Source organism: Peromyscus eremicus, unplaced genomic scaffold, assembly GCF_949786415.1.
Source record: "Peromyscus eremicus unplaced genomic scaffold, PerEre_H2_v1 PerEre#2#chr22_unloc_1, whole genome shotgun sequence".
Taxonomy (NCBI): domain Eukaryota; kingdom Metazoa; phylum Chordata; class Mammalia; order Rodentia; family Cricetidae; genus Peromyscus; species Peromyscus eremicus.
This window is the reverse complement of record NW_026734286.1, coordinates 675,527-698,219: the sequence shown is the minus strand read 5'-3', so window position 1 is coordinate 698,219 and position 22,693 is coordinate 675,527. Positions and strand designations below refer to the sequence as shown.

The 22,693-nt window shown below is 38.2% G+C and overlaps 1 protein-coding gene across 8 annotated transcripts in view; it reads left to right on the top strand.

The window, feature by feature from the left end:
• Nucleotides 1–22,693, top strand: part of Cd320 (CD320 molecule) — a 107,320-nt gene that overhangs the window by 47,075 nt on the left and 37,552 nt on the right. The window contains exon 6 of one of the 8 annotated variants that reach the window (XM_059251990.1): nt 6,421–6,507. The exons of the other annotated variants lie outside the window; for them this stretch is intronic. Coding sequence (XP_059107973.1) covers nt 6,421–6,470 — 50 coding nt within the window. The 3' untranslated portion in view covers nt 6,471–6,507. Of the gene's footprint in view, nt 1–6,420; nt 6,508–22,693 lie in introns of those variants that run through there. 8 annotated transcript variants of the gene reach the window in all.

Genomic DNA, 22,693 nt, shown 5'->3' with positions numbered 1-22,693 from the left:
CACTACTGCACATACATACGTTTTCCACATCTGTACATCTTTCTTTTTACATACATTTCTCTTCTACATATCTTTTCTATACAGCTTCATCTTCCTTGCCTCCACACAGTTACAAATATCCACACAGCCACAGCTAAACATCTCATTTACATAGCTTTCTCACCATACAGCACTTTACACAGTTCCTAGGCACACCTCCTTTACCAGGTCTTTCACATAGCTCTCTCATACTCTCTCACACACATACTTTTAGATTATTCACTCAATCTTTTTTTTTTCAGTACTTTTTTTTTAAACATTTATTTATTTATTATATATACAATGTTCTGCCTGCATGTACGCCTGCACTTCTTCCATTCTGATGGGTTCAATAGCTAGGCTACTTGTGTTCTCTAGGGCTTTGGGGGGAGGATCTGGTGTGGTCTTCATCTTATAGATAGCTTAGGGTTCAATTTATGTGGGCTATCAGCCACCTCCAGTCCTTGTTGTGGGATCTTAGAGGAGACCCTGGCCATACAGATAGTGCAAAGATCACCTGCACTATTAAGTCCCTCAGGTCCTGCTTCTTGAAGCTTGATATGGCCTGGCACTAAGGATGGCACAAGGAAAACACATACAGACTATTATTCACCTCTAGTCCCAGCCTTCTGGACAGGAAAAAAATACCAATTATACATCTTTGTTCTTGAATTGATAACCCTGTGTGTTTAACTTGCCTGGTTTTCCTAGTGCTATCTGTAAGCACATGGACCTTTGTGCTCAATACAAATTACAACATTTCTACCTTTACTTTCCTCCCTCCAAACCCTCCTATATAGCACACACCCATGTTCTCCTACAAGTGTATAGACTTTTTTCACTAATTGTTATTGCATGCATAAATGTGTGTATGTTTACAATAAGAACAACCTATATAATGTTAATTGTATGAATGTTTTCAAGGCTGACCATTTGGTACTGGACAACCAATCGTTGTGCTCTTCTTTAGGGAAGGCCACCTCTCCCAATTCCTGCTTCCTTCAGTTCTATAATTCTTTGTATAAGATTGTTCCCTTGTAGGATTTTCCTTGGCCATTTTTAGTCCATTTAATTTATTCCTCTAAGCCATTTTTTTTCTATACAGCTTTCTCTAGTCCATTTACTTTATTCTTCTAAGCCAATTCAATCTATGCAGTTTTACTCACCACTCATGAGGTATGAAGATACCTGGGTCTGTAACATCCTTGGTGAGATCTTCAATATAGCTAAAACCCTAGTCTTATGAGTATCCTGTTCAGGCACCAGATATTGAATCTAAGGGGTCCTGGGGATTTCACTATGTCTAGCGTGGGATATCTGAAGGAAAGAAAAATCTATGTATACTATGCTGTTATGTCTGTTAACTTTACTCCTCTAAGACAAAATCGTACCAATATAGCTATAGCTGTCAGGCATTCAGGGCAGGAATAACTCTAGATACACCAAGCTCTTTATCCATCTACTTTATTTCTCTGGGATGAAATCCTGTCTATATAGCTTCAGTTCTGTTTGGTTCCCTATTACAGTCCTGCTAACGGCTAAACTCTTATGCTTCCAGCCTCATCTTCATCCTCTGTTTCCTTGTTCTCCATCTCTACTACTTTCTACTCCTGGCTCTCAGAAAACTCTACCCAAGATTTACTTTACCCTCTACAGAACCTCTGTCTTCCTCTCTTCTCTTTGGCTATGCTCTGTCTTTTTCTACAGAAAATGCCTGCCCTTTCTTTCCCTGGCCATGGTTCTCTGCCTCCTCAGGAATGTTGTTCTACCTTACACCTTGATATGTAAAAACCTCTTTTGTTCTCAGTCAGCTGCTCTGGAGAGCCACTAGGCCTCGAGGTGGGGGGGGGGGATGGTTTGAGCTTCATTTGCACAAGAAGCAAAGCTATGAGTCTCCAGCCAGTTTGTCTCCTAGGCTCAGTGGGAGAGTTAGTTACCTAGAAGTTCAGCAGGTCTGGAAATATTTGGGCATGCAAGATTTTCATAGTACAAGACAGCTGAAATATTAAAAGCTGGATAGCACCACATATTTATGATAAATGGCTTGCCTTTTGACAGACCCTTGGCTGGTCAGAGTATAGCTTTAATACACAGCTGAATCTCTATGATACATTCTTGTGGCTCGACACAGCCAGCTCTCCCAATTCCTGCTTCCCTCAGTTCTATAGTTCTTTGCATAGGATTGTTCCCTTGTAGGATTTTCCTTGGCTATTTTGGCATTCCCATTGGTGTCACCCACCTACCTCACAGTAACTTGAACCATGATGATATGAACTTTTAAGCAATCTACTTCTATTTCATGACATATTTTCCACTAACATTATCATCCATGGAACAGCTTACATTAGTGATGTCCTGCAAGTAAAGAATAGACTCCTACAAAAAATGAAGTTAACATTGACCAAAATGTTTAACATTTTTATTGGGAAGACACAGATACTTGAATCTTAATACTTGAAGTTTTAAAAAAGCTGTAATACATGTGTAATCTCAAATACTAGCAGGGCAATAATGTTTATGTAGAATAATATTATAATGCATAAACAAAAACATGTCACTTGACTACAGTATGCATAAAATTCTGGAATAGTTTGACTTTGGCTTGTTCTTTAACACAGTATTCTGACATTCAATGAAGAAATATTATTGCTTAGGTCATTATATTTTTTATTAATTTTTTTTTTACATACAAACCACAGATCCCCCTCTCATCCCTCCTCCTGCTCCCCACCAGCCCACTCACCGTCCCCTCCTCCAAGAGCGTAAGGCCTCTCATGGGTGGTCAGCAAAGTCTGATACATTCAGTTGAGGAAGGACCGCTTGGTCTCTTCTGCATAAAGACTGAGCAAGGTGTCCCACCACAGATAATGGGATCCAGAAAGCCAGCTCATGCACCAGGGATAGATCCTGATCCTACTGCCAGGGGGCCCCTTAAGCAGACCATCCCATTCCTGCAGGTTCTCATCCCCTCCATTGCCACCATCACCCCCAGTTTACCCATGGAGATGTCATCTATTTCCCCTTCCCAAGGTGATCCATGCATCTCTCTTAGGATCCTCCTTGTTTCCTAGCTTCTCTGGTGCTGTGGGTTGTAGTCTGATTATCTGTTGTTTTACATCTAATATTCACTTATGAGTGAGTACATACCATGTTTGTCTTTCTGAGTCTGGGTTGCCTCACTCAGGATGATATTTTCTAGTTCCATTTGCTTGCAAATTTCATGATGTCATTGTTTTTTACAGCTGAGCAATATTCCGTTGTGTATATGTGCCACATTTTCTTTATCCGTTCTTCAGTTGAGGGGCATTTAGGTTGTTTCCAAATTCTGGCTATTACAAATAATGCTGCTATGAACACAGTTGAGCAAATGTTCTAGTGGTATGATTAAGTATCCCTTGGGTATATGCCCAAGAGTGGTATCATTGGGTCTTGAGGTGTGGGGGACACACCCCCACCTTTTTCCTCAGGGTACTCTTGGGGAATGAGGGATATGAGATTTAGATAGAAATATAGAAGAGACAGAGAGAACGATAGAAACACAGGATAGCCTTGGGAGGGCCTGGATCCTAATCCACTAGCCCCTTCTGTCTCTTCTAAAGGGCTTTTTAAAGGAATGCCAAGTGGTGGAGCAAAAAACCTTCTCCCAGCACAGCCAAGTGCAGACCCTTCCAAACATCTGGTAACCACGCATGTGGTCAATCCATCCCCTTATGCAGCCCTGCTGGGAAAAGCAAGTTCAAATCTCAGTAGAAAACCTCTGTGGGCTCCCACAGGTCCCTCCTTTTAATTTTTAAGAGCCTCTCAAGCCCCCCAGATAGACTATACCTGTATTAGATCATCTTCAGTTAGACAAACCTTACCCATCTTAGAGATATACTTTCATTAAATATACTCCTATCTTAGGTTGGCAGCTAACAAGAAGAACATTGCTCTCTCACTACCAGCCTCTGGCAGGACGGGGTACAGAGCTTAACTCAACTCTGACTCAGGAGCTTGCAAGTAGTTTGAACATCCCAGTGATCCCTAGGCTGCCACACCCCCCAGTAAAGGAGTAGAGGATGGCCAAGATAGAATGTTCTTTTTTGAATGGGTCTTAAGATATCTATAACTGCCTTAGCTGTGCCAAGCCCTTTTTTAAAATCAAATTCTTGATGCAAACCACATCAAATAAAGTACATCAAACTTAAAGATTCCCTTAGCTTCACCAAACCCTGGTTCATTAATATTACCATAATTCTGGTATGAACATTACATTTACATCTAGCATGACTAGTTACTATATATTTACACTTCTTACAAATTTACATTCAAAAGCAAACTCTTTATATGACTACCTTGTAAACTTTAGCAAACATCTAAAACAGAACTATTATCACTATACATATTTAAACTTACATTCTATAGGACTACTTTATAAACCTTAGAAAAAATCTGGAAGAGATCTCTTAACTGAACTATTTACATTATCTTCCAACAAGACAGAGTACATGAATCAATACTCACCACAGTTAAAATTGCAGGTGAACTCAAAACTGCTACATTTCTGAAGTTCACAGTCAGTTTTGATATCATCCTTAAAGTTCCCCTGACAGTTGCAAACCAGAACCTAATTCACCAATGGCTTCCTCAACCCTGGGATTTAGCAAATGCTGTTGCTATGGGGCTGTAACACTTGCTGCTAGGGGGCAGTAACACTCCGTGCTGGTGGGCTATAACACTTGGGGCAATGCCACTCCCCCAATGTCATCTTTCCCACTGGCCCTTTCAGCCATTCTGGAACCAGCAGAAATGTGCACAGTGCAGATGGTTGCCAGTCAGGGGCTGTCCCTTTACCCAACTCATTGCAGCTCCCCTGAGTGCCACAATTCAAACATTGCTGAAACTTCACTCAGTTACAGCAGAACTTTCTGTTTGCTCTACTGAAAAGCCTCACCTCAGGGTGAGGGTGAAATTACCATACTGAGATGCCATAGAGTTCTTAGAAAAAACTTCCTGTTCAGCTGTTAAGCACTATCTCAAAGGAACCTGCATTGATTTGCCACTAGTCAAACAAAAGTGGTGTGGCTCTGAGCTCCATTTCCTTTCACCTTTTACTAAATAGTGACAAAACCTTTGTCCCTAACTCCTCAGCAGTCTGGGGGCCCTCTAAGTCTCCTGCTTTCCCCACCCCAGACTTCAGGAGGGAACCTCATTATCAGGAACATTGGTTCAATTGCTTTCACTCCAGTTCCTCTAGAAGAGCATCATTGGAGCTGACATTCCTCTGCTCTACACTCCTCACTAGACACTCAGCCAGCCAGCAAGTTTCTGAGGGTACAATTTTCCTCCTTCTTAGTTTTTTAAAGCTGCTTTTTAAGATTACCATGTGTTAATGATGCCTCGTTAGCCCAATGTTTCTGACAAGCTTATATGTTCACAGAAACTGCTACTGTCCAAGGGAGTTAAGAACATAGATACGTTGTTTTATTTATTTTCATGATTTAGTATTTTAACTTCATTCACTAACTTCTCTCAAATATCAGTGTCTTCACTAAGCAAGCATTCTAATTTAGCATTGTTTTCTTATAAGGAATTTTCAAGTGAAGTGACTATTTTGTAATACAGCTAGATTTTCTGGAGTTTTTTTTTTTTTTTTTTTTTTTGTTTTGTTTTGTTTTTCAAGACAGGGTTTCTCTGTGTAGCTTTGCTGCCTGTCCTGGATTTTGCTCTGTAGACCAGGCTGGCCTGGAACTCACAAGAGATCTGTCTGGCTCTGCCTCCTAAGTGCTGGGATTAAAGGCATGCACCACCACTGCCCGGCTGACTTTCTAGAGTTTGATCTCCATCTACAAAATAGTTATTCTTTTCTGAATACATGCTTCCTTGTTCCCCATTAGATTTACAAAGGAATCCCTCACTGCAGGCTATTATTCAGAGGCAAAGAACTTCTTTATTTGTCCATAAGTTTTTTCATACCTAAGGCAATTTTTCAGTATATCAACCTCTTTCCCTTGCTTTAAGGGTTTCAAAGTAGCTTGTTGATAAACAGTATTAATATTTTAATCATCTCCCGAGAGGTAAGCTGTTTGCCTAATCCTAGTTCTCAGGAGGTAAGGCTAAGCTTTTTAACATTGATTGGAAAAGAAACTGCATTTTCAGCAGAAAAAAATTTTTGGGCAGTACTGCCATTTTGAGCTGAAAACTACATTTCCCAAACTGCCTTTCTCTATAGCATCATGCTGTTATAAGGTACGTTACAGACTACATTTTTCCGAGATGGTTTCAGGTCCATTGTACTCTCATTTTCATTTACATGGTTTGTTTTTGTCCTGAAAATCAAGATCAAATTTTTTTTTTTTTTTTTGGCCATGGGAGGTTTCTGTCTCCCTGAGATGGCATTAATAGGCGTATTTCCTTCACCAGACATTGTCCCCAAAGTGGGTCACATCTGCCCACCCATGCACACTTACTGATTGGCGCTTGTCTCCTGCCTCATGAGGTCAGTGAATGAAAATACTTAAATGTTGTGGGATATCTTTCTACATGCTGTGAATATGTGTTGCTCCCATTGGCTAATAAATAAAGCTGTTTTTGGTTATGGGAAGGCAAGAAATCTAAGCAGAGATACAGAGAGAAGAAAGGAGAGTAGGGAGAGATGCCAGCCACCACCAAAGAAGTAACAAGATGCCAGCAGACTAGTAATGCCATGGCCATGAGGGAACAAATAGATTAATAGGAATGGGTTAATTTAAGATAAAGGAGCTAGCTAGCAAGAAGTTTGAGCCATAGGTCATACAGTTTCTAATTAATTTAAGTCTCTGAGTGAGTATTTTATAGGTGGCTGCAGGACCATGGGTGGATGGCCTCTTATAGTTATCAATTTAAAAGACTTTTTTTCTCAATACCCTTAAAAGAAAAAGACAGAGAAAAATTGGCCTTCATAGTACCTACTTATAATAATTCCCAGTCGGTCAAGAGATATCAATGGAATGTTTCCCCACAGGGAATATTCAGTAGCTCAACCCTGTGCCAACATTTTGTATGACAGCCTTTGGAAGTAATACATAAACAGTTTCCTAAATGTATAATTTATCATTACATGGATGACATTTTACTAGCTGATTCAAATATGGATACTTTAGAAAGTTTGAAGAAGTAAAGAAAATTTTGCCTTGTTGGGGATTACAAATTGCTCCTGAAAAGATATAAAGAGGAGATTCTATTAATTATTTAAGATATAAAATAGGTCTACAAAAATTAGACCCCAAAAGGTGCAAATTAGGAAAAATTGATTATGGACTCTAAATGACTTACAAAGATTATCTCTACAGACCACTATTGGGGTAAAAAAATGATGAATTGAGTAATTTGTTCAAAACCTTAGAGGGTGACAAAGACTTAAATAGTTCAAGAGAATTATCAGCTAAAGCTGAGAAAGAGTTGGCTTTGGTAGAAAAGAAAATATAGTATGCACATGTGGATTATGTGGATCCAAAGCTTGATTGCATTTTGATTATTTTATACTCTAAGCATTCTCCTACAGGAATTTTAATGCAGATGGAAGATATTATATTGGAATGGATATTTCTACCAAATAAACAGAGGAAAAAATTAAATACCTATGTTGAAAGGATCTCTGACTTGATTTTAAAAGGAAAATTGAGACTTTGTCAATTAGCAGGAATAGACACAGCAGAAATTGTAGTACCTTTAACTAAGGAGGACATTGAAAAATTATGGGCAGAAAGTGAACCTTAACAAAGAGCTTGCAGTAATTTTCAGGAGAGATTAACAACAAATATCCCAAAAGCGATAGAATTAAACTTATGAAGAGATCTAACTAGATCCTATTTCACATTGTACAGGAAACACCAATATCTGGAGCCCCTACATTTTTTACAGATGCAAACAAACAAGGAAAGGCAGGTTACAAAGCAGAAAACTTAAGTAAAGTGGTTCAAATTCCTTATAATTCTGTCCAAAAATCCAAATTATATTCTGATGGTATTAATGGAGTTTTCAGGACCTCTCAACATAGTTACTGACTCTCAGTATGTCAAAAGAGTAAGTGGTCTTACATATTGAAACTGCTGAATATATTCCTGGTGAGGCAGAATTAACTTTGTTATTTATTCAGTTACAAGGAATAATCAGGAATGGGAATCATCCCTTATATATAACTCACGTCCAATCCCATACAGGTCTTCCAGGCCCTCTAGGGCAGTGATGAGATCGATCAACTACTGATAGGAAATGTGCTGGTGGTCTCAGAATTTCATAAAAAAATCATGTCAATAGTAAGGGTTTAAAAAAGGATTTTTCCATAACCTGGCAACAAGTGAAGGAAATTGTAAGGAAATGTCCTACTTGTTCTTTATACAGTCAAACTCTACTACCAGCAGGATGTAACCCAATTGGTACTCAGAGTAATGAAATCTGGCAGATGGATGTGTTTCATTTCATAAAATTTATAATATTAAAATATGTATACCACACTGTAACACGAATTGCTAAACAGTCTTAATAAAAAAAAAAAAAAAGCCACAGCCAGTTATTGGGGTGAAAGCGGAAAGATCAAAGAAACAGAACAAGACATAACCAACCTCACCTTACCAACTCCTCAGCTGATCCTGTTTCCACAAATCCTTAGACTGAAAGCCTTTGAGTCCTCACCCCTGAGGGTCTCAGTTGAAATGCTGTTTAGTTCCTGTCTCCTTACACCTTGTATACCATTTTCCACCCAGCCATGTCACTTCCTGGCATGTGTGCTTTCCAAGCAAAGGCATGAGATCTCAAGTGCTGGGATTAAAGATGTGTGCCACCACCTGGCTAAAGATATTCTCTTCTAGGGAAGAACGTTTGTGGTTCTGAGAGGCAGACATTTATGAGACTGTGGTTGCTTCAAACCACAGAGGAGACACACGCAAAAAAAAAAAAAGAAAGAAAGAAAAAAAATGTCTGCAGGGAACCATGACCACGCCTAACAGTGACTTTGAAATCTTCAAAAAGATGACAGGACCTGGATGGCTCACCTCAAGTCTTATAACCTTCATTTTACCTCCCCCAGAGATCAATTGAGCCATGCTCTGTTTGTTCTCAACTTCCTCACCTTAGATGCTGCAGGGCACTCTGCCGCTAACAGGCACTGGCACCCTTCTCCAGATGCCACCCGGCCACTAGCCATGTGGCGAGATTCCCCTCATGGGGCGCTGGAAGGGCCCAGACCCAGTCCTTATATGGGGATGAGATTCGGCCTGCATTCTTGACCAGATACACTCTGCTCCCAGATGGTTACCAGAACGCCTGGTTAGAGCTGTAAATATACCTGATCTGCCCAGGAGAGATAGCCCCTCTCCTGAGGAAACTAATTCTGTTTCAAATGCTGTCCCTCAGGCAAACCCTCCAGGCTGTTGTCCTCACCCACAGCAACCCCCACCAGCCCTTTAGCTCTGTTATCACTCTGCTCAGAGTTCCTGTGGGGGGACAGTGGGAACTTTACAGCAAACTGTGTTTGAGACCTTTCACACAGTATACAAGACCCATAGTCAATCACGTTCAGGGCTGTGACACTGCTTGTCACAAATCTAGTCTGACAGCAGGGGTCATGTTTCCAAGGGCAGTGCTGAATTTTTATCCAAGGTGTTAGAAAGACTTGTCGGACTTGCTGGCCTTGGTGTCACAGGCGGTCATAGCCATGTTGGGCCAGCTTGACATAGCCTGTGGCTGGCAGATAGCACAGCAAACAGGGTAGCACCAGAGATGCCACTCAGGGCACTTAGGTCCCTTCCACCTAGACTAACCTATTATTCCTCAGATCAATTCCTAGATCTCTAGGAAGAGAAGCTGTGCTGAGACGACTGCCTTGATGGGAGCCTGTTACTGCTATCACCTTAGCAGTCCTTCTGGGGGTTGGAGCAACGGGAACAGGCACAGGAATTGCCTCTCTGGTCCTATCCAACTAACATTACTCTGAACTTAGACTGTCCATAGATGAGGATATTGCCCAGTTTGAACAGGGAATTTCTGCCCTCAAGTCATCCTTTTCTTCCCTAGCTGAGGTAGTTTTACAGAACAGGAGAGGCCTGGATCTCCTCTTTCTACAACAGGGTGGCCTTTGTACTGGGCTCAAAGAGGAATGTTGCTTCTTTACAGACCATACCGGGGTAGTCAGGGACAGTATGGAAGGTTAGAAAAGGACTAGAAAAAGAGAAAAAGAAAAGGAGAATAAGAGCTTGGGTGGTTCCAGAATTGGTTTTCCAAGTCCCCTTAGCTAACAACCCTTCTTTCCTCCTTCCTAGGACCTGCTGTAGGCCTGCTCCTGGTCCTTGCCTTTGGGCCATGGGCACTTTCCTGGCTCACTCGGTTCATCTGAAGCCAAATAACAGACCTGCCAGCCAGGTAGATCCAGGTTCATTACCACTGCTTTGATATGCAGGACTCCAGGGTTGAAATTTCCCCTGATGAGAGATGCCCTACACAGACCCCTTCACTCGGGGGAGGTGGCACCTGTGTGTGGGAAAAAGGCTCACTCAAGGCATGATTGGAGTGCAGCTGGGACTGCACAGGCTGGGGACCATGGTACCCCCAAATCCCGAGAGCCTGGATTATATGCCCTGTTGCATAGCGGTTGTGCAGTAGCAGCCTTGCACTTACCCATTTCCGCTCCCTCAAAAAACTGCATGGTCCATTGATTGCCACACTATGGGGACGCCTGTGGTGCTTGAGTCTGGAGAGACATTCCCTCTCGGACCTTTTTTCACAACCTTTAGAGGGATAGGGCCTCTGTAATCCTCCATGCAAAGCCTCTTTCAGAGCCCTCCTTTAAGACCATTCGAACCTGGTTTATGTTGGCCCTTAGATTTATTACTAAGAAGGGGGAGATGTCAGGGACAAGGACAGAATCTCTAAGGACAGGCAACTAGATCATCTTACAGTTAGGTTGGCTAGCAACAGGACATTGAGGCAGAGCCCTTGACCCTTTCACCCTGTAAACATCCTATACAAACATCCTGTTAGCTTGCCCCACCTTATGCAGATGACAGCTTCTTGCTCCCCCCACCCTGCAGGAACTATATAAACCCTCTTGGAGAAAAATAAAGTTGCACCTTGATCAGAATCTAGACTTGGTGTATTTCCTTTGTATCTCCTGTCCCTATCATTTCGTCCTTAGGGTGGTCGAGAACCTGTGTGGACAATAATAATACCACTAAGCTGACAAACATCACCAAAAGATCAGCTTTGAAGTACAAACTGCTCAGAACAATTTTGAGATGGCTATCTTAGATGATCACAGACTACTTGAACAAGGACTTGAGATAAGCCATGCACTTTGGCATTATGACTGGACAACAAATGATATAGCTACCTCTCCAGAACTTGACAATTAACCCAAAATTTTCTTTTTATGATCCCCTAAAGATCCCTTTGACCACAAACAGCAGGAAGCAATTTTAAGAACATGATGCCCACGTTCCCAAGAGGTGGGTTGAGGAGGGTGGTTTTTGGTCTTTCGTTGGGTTTCGGGTTTGAGATAATTGTCATTGTTTATGATGGTTGGTTACAAGTTATTAATTGTTAATGGTAAAAACAAAGCTAAACAAAGGAGATTAGATTCAGGGTTCTTGTTTCAAAAAGAAAATGAATAAAGAGGATATACATAAGAGGTAGATTATTAAATCTACTCTGGAAAAAAAGATATAGAAATAATAGAATAAAAGGGTAGATTATTGAATCTACTCTGAAAAGCAAAAAGGAAAGATATAGAAATAATAAGATAAAAGGTAGATTTTTTTTAAAGAAGGGAAAATATAGAAATGATAAGATAAAAGGTAGACTTTTGAATCTACTCAAAAGAAAAAAGAATATGGATATGATAAGATAAAAGGTAGATTATTGAATCTACTTTTAAAAAGGAAATACTTGTTTTAAATAGTTACATTGGATTGGATTTTTATATATTATATATAAATTATATATATTGAGATTGATATACAAGTATATGCTGCACAAGTATATTTCTAATCTTGTTCACGATATTGTACTTATACAGTTCATTTAAGAATGTAATGCAATTTGCTAATCCTTGAATGTTATTATTACCAGCTATTAGGATATAAAGAAATGAAAGTTACTAGTTAGACATCACAATCGAACTTATAGTCACATTAGGTGTTTGGAAGGTTAAGCAGAGATATATTTTAGATAGACAAGCCATCTTAAAACCCTTCAGAGATCTGCAGAATATGGCATTTAGAAAATTATTTAGAATTTTTTTTTTATGACTATGTAACATGTCAACTCCTGGCAGTACCAATATACTTTAGAGAAGATATGGGCATTGAAGAAAATGCATATGGAATTAACTTTCATTGCGGCAAAAGTTAGCCACTGGGCAACAAGGTGCCCTTGTATCAACTGCTGACAGTATGCTATCCAAAATGGACAAACAGAACACAAAACAAAGGATCCTTGCCAAAACAAGTGTGGTTGTGCCTTTAACAACAGGTGTCCTCTGAGGCCAGGACAATATAGCACCATCACTGAAGTGGCTTTGCAATCTGGAAAAGGTACAGTGCCCCTTTGAAGGCAGCTGAACAGGCAGTGGACAGATGGCTTCTGGTGTGCAGTGGAACAGTAGTTGAAACAGTTATTCTTGCAAGAGTAACTAGGCTGATGGAGTTTAACAGTAGACTGGTATTTAGTAAAGGAGATGAAGCCACCCACAAGCTGAGAAGAATGGGCAGCCAAATTCCAAAAACACTACACACTTTGGAAGCTATGGTGTGGTGAGGTAAGGTTAGCTGGTGGCTATTCCTATTTCCCTGATCTCTAAGGGTTTCACCCCTGTATTTGGCTCCATGCTTTTTATTTAATAAGACCACTTAGAAATTCATCTATAGGAGTTGGTGAGGTGAGAGATGGCTGTGGCTTGTTCCTTTGTCTCTCTGATCTTTCAGCATTTACACTGATATCTGGCTCTGGGTTTTTATTAAGACCAATTAGGATTCGTGCTGTATTAAGGACAGAAATCAACAAATCATTTCCACTTGATATCATTTGACCAAGAGCAACCCCAGATTTGAATTGTTTACTTCACTCTGCACATGTCTTTCTATTCTCCTTTCTGTCATATAATCTGGGCCTCCCTGAACACTGTTATGAATCTGTTCTTGTCTTGTGTATGTATCTGTCCCTAAAAAGAGGGCTTTGCTCTTTATCTTACTGAACAGCACAAAAAGCATCACATGGGGAAGGAATGAGGGATACTTTTCAGAAATCCTTAACATAATTTCTCAAGGGATTAAGTCATTGTCTCAAACTAACCCCATCTGACCTATATGAAAGAGAGTACTACAAATGCCATTGTTTATCAAGCAATATCTCTATGTTTTATATAGCATTTATTGTGGAATAGTAGATAACAATATTACAGCTGTGCACTAACTTAGGTTAGAAAAGTTGATTACATGGAAAATCCAAGGCAAGTATGTTTGGTTTTTACATTATAAGGGCAGATTGTACAAAGGGGCTGAGTACATAGGAGAATAGTAGTCATATGTCTAAAGTGACTTCAAGTTGTATTACTAACTTTGGATATGAAGTCCATAGTGCTTGAAGTCTTCTAGAGTGATAAGGCAAGTGGAGGAATAACGAGGATACAAATAGTGAAGGAGGAATTCAAAATCCCCTTGTTTCCAGATTCTATGAATGAAACAACCTAAATATTCCACGAGAAAAATCACACCTGAAAAACACATTCAGCAAAGTAACAGGACACAAAATTACCATGAAAAATCAAGCTTTGTTGTATACTAACAATACAAATACTAATAAAGAAGTATCAGAACAGTCTTATTCACAAAAACCTAAAAAGTCTTAGAATAAATCTAAGTAGATATGTGGAGTAGAAGCACTTGTATACCAAGAGATTTAAGACACTGAAGAGAAAAACTGAAGAACCATCAGAAGATAGAAAGACATCCCATGCTCAAGGATTGTATGATTGATATTTTGAAAATGGCTATGTCATAGTTTGAGTTTCTATGGCTGTGGTACCAAATCTCCCAAAAATAACCAATTTAGGGAGGAATGGCTTTATTTCATGTTACAGTTCTGAGATCAGATTCCATCACTGATATAAGAGATGAGAGGAATTCAAAGAAGAATCCTGGGTCAAGAACTGAAATGGAAGCCATAGAATACTGTTTATTAGCTGTTTCTCAGGTCTTGCTCACTCTCCTTTCTGATACAACCCAGAAACAACTCTCCAAGAGTGGACTCAACCATATTAAGCTGGGCTCTCCCCCATCAATCATTAATCAAGAATATGCACCACAGTCTCACCCACAGGATAACATTATCAAGGTCTTTTCTGAATTAAAATTCCCACTTTCTAGATATGCCTAGGTTTATGTCAGGTGACAAAAATAACCAGGTCACCTATCCTACCAAAAGCAATTCAAGGACTCAATATAATTCCCTTTAATATTGCAATGTAATTCTTTGTAGAAATTGAAAAACAATCTTAAAATTCATGAGTAAACACAAAAGACACCATATCTCAAAAAGTCCCAAAGGATAGCGACACTGCTAGAGGTATTACCACACCTGATTTCAGGTTATACTAGAGATTTATGCAATAAAAACTGTATTGTACTGGAGAAACATCAGATCCATGGCTCAAGGGAATAGAGTAGGGAGTCCACATATAAGCCCACACTACTAAAGCCACCTAATTTATAAAAAAGTGACCTAATACGCAAGAATAATTAAGGACATCTTCAATTAAATTTGCTTGTCAAGCCTGATAGTTAAACATAAAAAATAGATCCAAATGTATCTGATGTCTGAACAAAGCTCAACTTCAAATACATCAGCGTCTATAACATATGACCTAATACACTGTATCTGTTAGAGAGGAACACAGAGAATATGCTTCAACTTATAGGGACTGGAAAAGACTTTGTGAACAGGACCAGAGAGCAAAGACTTTAAAACCAACAAGTAACAAATGAGACATGATGATAGTAAATGCCTTCTATACAAAAGAGAACACTCCAGGTCAAATGAAGAGGCAGCATGAAGATTAGGAAAATACCAATATAAGCTATACATCTGACAGAGGGTCTAGAACAGTGGTTCTCAACCTTCCTAATGCTGTGACCCTTCATTACAGTTCCTCAAGTTGTGGTGACCCCAACCATAAAATTATTGTTGCTACTTCTTATTTGTAATTATGCTACTATTTGTGAATTGTAATATAATATCTGATATGTAGAATATCTAACATGTGACCCCTGTGAAATGATCATTTGACTGCCAAAGCAGTCATGACTCACAAATTGAGAACCACTGATCTGGAATGTACAAAAAGCTAAAAAGCTGAACACCAAAATAATAGTAATAATAGTAATTTGGGGAAGAATAATGATAACAATGACATTAAAAACTGGGTCATGGAACTTAAAAGAATTCTCAAAAAAAAAAGAAAGAAATATAGCTGAGAATTACTTTTCTTTTTAATTTTCAGCATTCTTAGCCATCAGAGAAGTTAAACCTATTTTAAAATTTCTTTTCCCAGTCATAATAGTTAAGATAAATAACAACAACAACAATAAAGAGGATATCATCTCAGTTGTGGATCTTCTTGTTTTACTCACAATAGTCAGGAAAAGTAATTAGCATAAACAGAATTCTCAAAAGATATAAATATGGCTGGAAAGTAGTTTTTTTATATTTAACATTATTTCTTAGCAATAGGTGAAGTGTAAATTAACAATACTTTCAGATTTCTTTCCCATATCAGAATAACTGAGACAAACAAAAAATAACAAAAATGATAACAAATACTGGTGTGTATCTGAAGAAATGGAATCACTGTATTCACTTTTGTTGAGACTGTACACTGGTAAAGCAGTATGACAGAAGTGTGGAATTGCCTCAAAAAACTAAAAATGGGTCTACCACATGATCCAACTCTCCCATTCCTGTGCATATTCCCAAAAAAATCTAGATCTTTCTAAAAGTGCATTTAGTCATCCATGTTCATTACTATTTTAGTTACCATATCCAGGAAACAAAATATCATAGATGTCCATCAACCTATGAATGGATAATGAAAACTTTGTACATGTACAGAACATAGTTTCATTCAATCATTAAAAATTAAATTAATAAATTCCCAAGTAAATGAGTAAAAATAGAAATAGTCATTCCTGTAAGGTAAATTGCTAAATGGTCTTATAAATGAAATAACTGGGAGCAAGGTATTGGGGTGAATTCTGAACGTTCAGAGAAGCAGAACAAGCCACAGCTAACCTCACCTCGCCAACTTCTCAGCTGATTGTTTCCTCAAACTGGAAGCCTCTGAATCCTCATCCGAATGGTTCTCAGCTGAACTGCTGCTAAAAGCTAAAAGCTTAAAAAGACTCTAGTTCCTGGTCCTCACAACTTATATACCTTTCTGCTTCCTGCCATCACTTCCTGGGTTTAAAGGCATCTGTCACCAGTATGGCTTTGAACTCATAGAGATCCACACAGATCTCTGCTTCCTGAATGCTAGGATTAAAGGCGTGTGCTACCACTGCCTAAACCTATGTTTAATATAGTGGCTGTTCTGTTCTCCGACCCCCAGATAAGTTTATTGGGGTGCACAATATATCAATCACATATTCTGAATGAGGTAATACAGATTTAGAAAGACAAATCTAACAGTGTCTCTCTCTTATGTAAAAACTACCTTTGAAACTTCAGATATGTTTTTTTTTTTTTTCAGTAAAGTCAGTGAACTTTTTAAGGTGTTTGAGGTTTGTGTTTTCAAGGAATGGGAGACAAAACCACAGATGCAGTGAATATAGGAAGGGCAATAATGGAGCAAGAAGAATTGAGTAGGTCAGAATTGAAGAGCAGAGTATATGAGAGAGTATGAGAGGGATAACTAACTATAAAGACCTTGATAATACCATAAGGAAACCTACTCCTGTAAAAGCATTATAAACTGTGTATTTTACAGATCTAGGGAGCACCATTCACAGATCCCTTCTGTAGTACTTGCTACCAAATCACCCACCCAGACTTCCCACTTTCTCTTTCAGTTCATAGCCTGGTAAGTCTCTCTGATCTCCCCATCCATGCCTTCTACAGTGGCCAGCAGATCTAGCCCCAGTTCCACATCCAACTAGCCAACCTAGGCTTTCACTCCTGCCTGCACCTCAGTAAAAATCTAGCCTTCTTCCTGGATCCAGTCTATCTGCAGAAGCCCACAGGTCTCTTTTGTACTACTTCCAGCCAGTCAAATGTATATCTAAGCTTCTTAATGTTCTCCTTCACAGTGTATCCCCATGAGTTTTCCTTATTTCCCTATCCACTCCCTCTCCAGACGCTCTCCAGTGTCCAACAGAAAATGTGCTTGCCTGGTATGCCTTTCCATGCTACATGAAAAAGGAGTCCTAGGCATTGGCAAGGACCATCCCTGCCTATTCTCAAAACCCATAGAGTCCTTTCATGCCACCTCCAACATTTTTCCTTCGTAGCCAAATCTACCCCACACAACATGCTTGGAAGAAAGTAACTTCCGGCCTTTCCCTGAAATCAGATTGGTGAATGCTCTGTCATCATAGAGTCTTCATCTAGTCACTGATGGAAACACCTTCTCAGTCTAAAAAGACCTAGTTCCTTTCTCTTTCCGCTGTGTATTCCTTTTCTCTGCCCAGCCATATTACTTCCTGTCTCAACCTCCCTAGTGATGGGATTAAAGGCGTGTGTGCCTTTCAAATACTGTGAGCAAAGGCATGCGATCCCAAGTACTGGGGTTAAAGGTATGTGCCATCACTGTCTGAACTCTGTGACTAACTAGTGACTGGCTTTGCCCTCTGAACTTCAGGCAGGCTTTATTAGTTAGAGCATACACAAAATACCACCACAGTGCATTATAGGTGAATCTGTGTTTATTATTAATGTGACATTTTGTTGCTTCATTTGATGAATATCTAAGATATTAAATATGATGATTAAATATTAAATGTGATAAGGAAATGATATCTTCATAGAAGAGAGGTTGAAGATAAACCATGAGGCTGAGAAGCAGGGTGAATGCTCTGAAATCTTCTATTCCAAATGAAATGGATGTTGAACACACACATATACATGGATATAAATATATGCATATGTATAATTAGGCAATTGTGAAAAAATAAAACCTGATAAAACTTAGAGTCATAGATGCTACTACTCTGAATTGATCACCAGATAATAGACACACAAATAAAAATATCTCCATACACCTCTCAAGCTTGTGCAGATATTCTGCAAAACTCCTAAATATATATTGAAAACTCATTCTAAGTTATTTGGGCCCAAGTTTCCATGTCCTTAATCTTTCATTCTCAGATTTTCTATGTCAGTTATGTTTAAATAAAAAGATGTACCCAACCATAAGAATCAAAAAGGGAATTATGGGAGGCTTGGTATCTACTTCTCAGATACATCAGAATATATAGGAAGATTCCATAAGAGTGTGTCAAAAACATACTGGGATCATATGCTACATGCTTATTAAATAATGTCTAGGTTTGAGGACCTTTAAGCTCTTCCTCTTCCATTAGAAGAATCCAAAAATCCATATGCTTTACTGAAAACTTCAAAACCACAAATTACCGTAGGTTGATATTGACACCAAATAATTTAAATACATAAAGCAGTCTGAGATATATTTCCCAAACATTTCTCAGCCCAGGTTGTCAATTATGACACCAGTGCCATTTGCTGAAATTGCTTTCACTTGTGCTTCATCCACAGCTTACATCTTATCATCTAAGTAGCAATCCCATTGTCTTAATGAACATTGCCAATAAAACCAAGGTGAAGATCATGCATGATCAGCTAGCTGTAAGGGCTTCTGACAGTTGACTTCAGCTTTTGTTTCTCAGTTTCTACTCTGCCTGGTTGGTTGGGTGGAACAAGTTGAACAGCCCAGGCTCTCACTGCAGATCTTGAATGCAGAGCAGACATCCTGAATTCAGGAAGAGATAAACTCAACATTTTCATCTGTGTATACAAGCTTAGGATCTTGAGCATCAATATAATGAAGACAGGAGGTGTCTCATGTTTTTGAAACTGTGAGTGCTGCTGGTAGCAGGTGAATGGGGTTTTGGTGATAATTTTCAAGCAAATCTTCAAGTGAGATAGAGATGGAAACTCACAGAAGAATCAGGGAAAGAGATGACTGTTTCTGTGGTAAGTGTGTCTCTACTCAGAGGATATGAGTAATCGTCTACTAAAGTTATATATTTACATTGCACACTTTCACTTCCTAGCTTCTTATAGTCTTGTGTAAAGATCTTATTTCCAGTGCCCTTTGCTTGTCTTTTGTTCTTATGAGAGTCATGATTGCGTCGTTAAATGCATATCATCTGCACAGTGTGGACTGTTCATCCCTCTATTCTGTTCTTCCCAGCTTATTTTTAACAGAACATATATTCTTAAAGGACTGGTGATGTTCAACACTGAAATTTCCACTTTGGCAGGTGAATAAAGAAATGTGGTGATAACTAATTCCTACAGAGACCAGCTCATGGCTTTATATAAACAGCAAATGCAAATGTATGGTGTGGATTCCATCTGAGGGTTTCCAATCCACCACAGCTAGCTTTACTGGCTTCTGAAAGTATACATTTAAATACATGGAATGTATTCCCAACATAACTGAAACATTTATGAAAATGTTGAATTATAAATGACACACTGTTTTGGATTCTAAACGTAAATATATAAACGTGAGAGTCTAGAATGTGACAGATACATGTAGCTTGTACTTAGCATAAAACTCATGGTGTTTACAGATCTGTCCACATTATAGCTTTCGTAGTTTCTTTCATGGACAAGCACTTTCACAGTAGTTAAGATTTGCCAGTGTGCGGACATCTGTTATCAGTTTATCTTAATGTATTGACACTGACCTCATTTACCTACATTTGATGCTCTGTGACAATAGCTACCAATACAGACATCATTATTTTCTCTTTTCTGTTCCCAGTTTGGTATATGCTGTTTCATTGTCTAGCTGTGGTGGATTGGAAATCACTTTGTTTTGTTGGATTCCTATTGTCAATAATACTTATTTTGAAGTGTTGAATAAATGATGTGCATAAAATATCACATCTTATGCAGAAAAAGAACTTTCCCCCAATTATTTTGCTTTGTTCCACTGCATTGGAGAAGGGGGAATCTCCCTCCCCTTCACCCAAGAATCTCTGTTGTTTATATGTGAAGATTCACAAAATAGTGTGATTTATAGTATTGTGTTTATTTTTCCTTTCACTGAAAACAGATTTTTTTTCTCATACTATATTCTTATTATGGTTTCCCCTCTCTCTACTACTCTCAGTACCTCCTTACCTCCTCTCCCATCCAACGTCACCTGCTTAATGTTCCTCATTAGAAAATGAACAGGCTTCTAAGGGATAATAACAAGACATAAGATATTATAACATAATATTATATAATATGATAAAAACTAACATATCTTAATAAAACAAAAATGCAGAAAGAAATGAGACTTAGAAAAGCCAAATGAAACAAATATTTACAGAGACACAGTTGTTATACAATCAGAAATTCCATAAAAGTACTTAACTGAAAGTCATAAAATATATATAAATGACATGTTGGGTAAAAAGAAAGAATAAGAACATATAAATAAAATAAGTATTAAAAATATAAAAATATGAGGAAAACCAAAAAAAATTAAAGCCCTTACATGACATTGTTAGAAAAGGGACTTGAAATATGATATTGAGTTTGCTTTATGTTAGCTGTTTATGGCTAGGAATTCAGCTTACTTTCAAGAATAGTGTTTTCCCCAGTAAGAATCCATTAGAGAAAAAACAAATTTTCATTTGCAAGTGGTTATCATTTGTAGATTGCTTCTGGGTTTGGGATTAGAGTATATGTCCATTCAGCTCAAGGACCCCATCTGGTATAGACTTTTACAAGCTCTGTGAATTTTGTCTCAGTCTCTGTATGTTTATATATGCTTCTTTCCTGTTGATTTAGAGAGCCTGTTTTTATGGTGTCCACCATCCCCTCTGGCTCTCACACTCTTTTTGCATACTATGACACAGTGTGTCCTGGGCCCTGAGCAGACATATGTTTTTGGACACATCGTGTTTAGGGCTGAGGGTTGTGTGTTCCAAAGTCTCACTCTGCATGTTGTCTGGCTGTGGGTCTGTACATTTGTTCCCATCTGCTACATGAGGGAGCTTCTCTGATAAACATTGAGCGAAGCTCTGATCTATGAGTATAGTGCAATGATATTAGGAGTTATTTTGATGCTAGTTTTCTTGTTATCTAGTATGTTTTATAGATTAATATTTATAACCAACCTTCACAGAATTTTTATTGTATCTATTTTGTAGTTTTAGAAAAGTGAGAGTAGCCATAATTAAGGTATCTACATATCTTAAATATATAGTATCCATTACAACCCAAGAAATACAAAAATCAAATAATTTGAAAAAATATTTCTATTTTACAAAATAAATTCAGGAAAATTACTGTCAGTGTTTTATTTGTGCTTCCTTATGCAATTATTTAGTCTTGATGTGTTTATATTAAATATGTTTTAATGGTTAGATCATTTATTCCTTGTTTAGCCTATGTTTTTGTTATGGTTTTTAATCGGTCATAAATTTGGGGATTAATATTTGATTATGAATCTTTTATAAACCCTTATGGACTTCTTAGATTCAGCCATATGTAGGAATGTAAAATTTTAATGGAAAAGTGATGTTTTCTTTTCACATTATTAGTAATAAAAATGTAGTATTATATAAATATAGTATTTAGGAATTAATGCAAATGTGTTTTGAGATACATCCTAATTATTTTTTACCATTTCTTTGTTTACCTCTTATTGTTTCTATTTCCACACTAATTTTATTTTCCTTTTTCTTTTTTAATAATTCAATTTAATATAATGACATGATATTTCATCTTATCAGGAAGTCAGATCTTTTAAACTGAAAAATTTATTTCATTTTATCAAATTATAATGAAATTGCATGAGTCCCCCTTTCCTCTGCAATCTCCAAAACTTCCAATATAATTCTACTTGTTATCCTCCAAATATCCTCTTCTTATATTGTTATTTCATGAATATATGTATAAATATGTACATATATATTCCTAAGTACAATCTAATTAGTCCATGTAATGTTACTTGCATGTGTATTTTCAGGACTGACCATTTGGTATTTGATAACTAATTAATGCACTCTTCTCTGCCAATTATTATTTCTCCAGCTGTCAGCATTCCTTTAGTTGTCATTGGTTCCTTGTATAAGGTTGAGGACTTCTGTTCCTGCTTCCATCCACTTTAGTTTGTCACTTGTTGTCCTTGTTAAGCTCTGTTTAGGTAGTCATATAGGCGAGACTTTATGAGTATAGATTTGACATTGCTAGGTGACACAATATCATAGCAACCTCCCTGATCCTTTCAGCCTCAATTAAACAATGTTTTCTTAGCCTTGGGTGAGAGTTATTTTGTAGATGTTGCCATTAACACTGGGCTGTACAACCCCACATTTTGATTGGTTGTGGCTTTCTATAATGGTATATATTGCAAACAGAATAGGGGATAATGCTGGTTTTTTAGAGTCATGGTTGTACGTTTTATCCCAAGATCTTTGGTTCAATAACA